Consider the following 1,367-nt stretch of genomic DNA (forward strand, 5'->3'; position numbering starts at 1 on the left):
CAAATGTTTCATTACCCTGAAATCTCTCTGAATTTACTCGCTCACTGTGAGACATAGCTGTCAAAATGAGCAACACAATGAGTATACACCGTGAACTTGAAGATCTCTCCTGGTGTGGGATAAACCAGGATGGGCTAAAATGGAGTAAAATCTTGTGCTACTTCTTAGATGCGGACAGCAAAAGCAGAAAATAAAGATGAGTAGTATAAAATGAACACGGAGAGATTACAGTCTGTTTCATGATTATGTATTAATCATGTGTTATGTAGTCACGATTCTTCAGGAAGATGGCATTTTGGTGACTCAAACACTGAGAACACTTAAAATATCTCTGTAAATTAGAATCAACATCTTGCAAAACAGGGTTTGAATTTACTCACTACTTGCTCATCTGAAAGTTAAAAGCTATCTGACATACTAACATCAAATTTATTTTTCATTTCTGTGTGATCTGTCATTCTCTTGTTTCATGCTCATTCTGAATTAGTATGTTCAAAAAAGAACCAGTTCACTTAACATTTAAGACAACTCTGAGCTGTTTCCTGATTCAGCTTTTATTCCATGTACTGTGAAAGGATGGTCATCTAATTTTATTGACATGTTCACATGTGGTCTAGACAACTGTTTTTCTTTGTATCGGGTTGTAACACTTGTAAGAACAGATATGCAGCTCTGAAAGCATGCGGCATCTCTCTGAAGTTTTAGTGTTTGGCTGTTTTGGGCTGCTGTCTGTCTTTGGCCTCGACTCATTGTGTGCTTGCACCTAGAAAGGGGTGATTATATCAAGCTGGCAGTGAGAGTCCTGAACTGTGCTACTTTGACATGTTGTGGTTTTAAAGTCATGGGGATGCTCTGGTGAAACGGGGGGTAAAAATGGGTGTTCTTAATTCTAGCGTGAGAACCTTGAGTGTACAAAAAGCTACAGAAGGTGCTAATGAAAGAGGAGTTCAAATTGCTGCTGTTTTTGTTGTGGGAGATTAAACTACTAGAATTAAAGTTTGCTGCACCATGATCAGTGTCGTCAGAACAGTTCTACAGAAGTTTGATCTGGTCTGTTATGGATCTAGCCTTATGGGGTTTTCTTTTTTTTTTTTTTTAGGATTATCCTTTTACAAATGCAGGATTGGGGTCTAACCTGAACCTTCTGGGCGAGATCGAATGTGATGCCAGTATAATGGATGGAAAGTCATTGAATTTTGGAGCAGTTGGAGCACTGAGTGGTATGTTACCTGTGTATTATAGTGCTAACTACCGATTTAAGTGCAAAGATCCGTTTTGTTCTTCTTTGTTACATTTTTGGAGAGGGGAGGCATTGTAAATACTGCTCTATTTAAATAATTTCCTCCTCCTTTAAAAAAGAGGGAGAC

The 1,367-nt window shown here is 38.2% G+C and overlaps 1 protein-coding gene across 1 annotated transcript in view; it reads left to right on the top strand.

Moving 5' to 3' along the window:
- LOC104498785 (threonine aspartase 1-like) overlaps positions 1-1,367 on the top strand; it is a gene marked incomplete at its 3' end in the record, with an annotated part of 32,059 nt that overhangs the window by 9,940 nt on the left and 20,752 nt on the right. Inside the window, 1 exon segment of the mRNA XM_010142206.1 lies at positions 1,100-1,220. Coding sequence (XP_010140508.1) covers positions 1,100-1,220 — 121 coding nt within the window.

Source organism: Buceros rhinoceros, unplaced genomic scaffold (assembly GCF_000710305.1).
Source record: "Buceros rhinoceros silvestris isolate BGI_N320 unplaced genomic scaffold, ASM71030v1 scaffold38638, whole genome shotgun sequence".
Taxonomy (NCBI): domain Eukaryota; kingdom Metazoa; phylum Chordata; class Aves; order Bucerotiformes; family Bucerotidae; genus Buceros; species Buceros rhinoceros.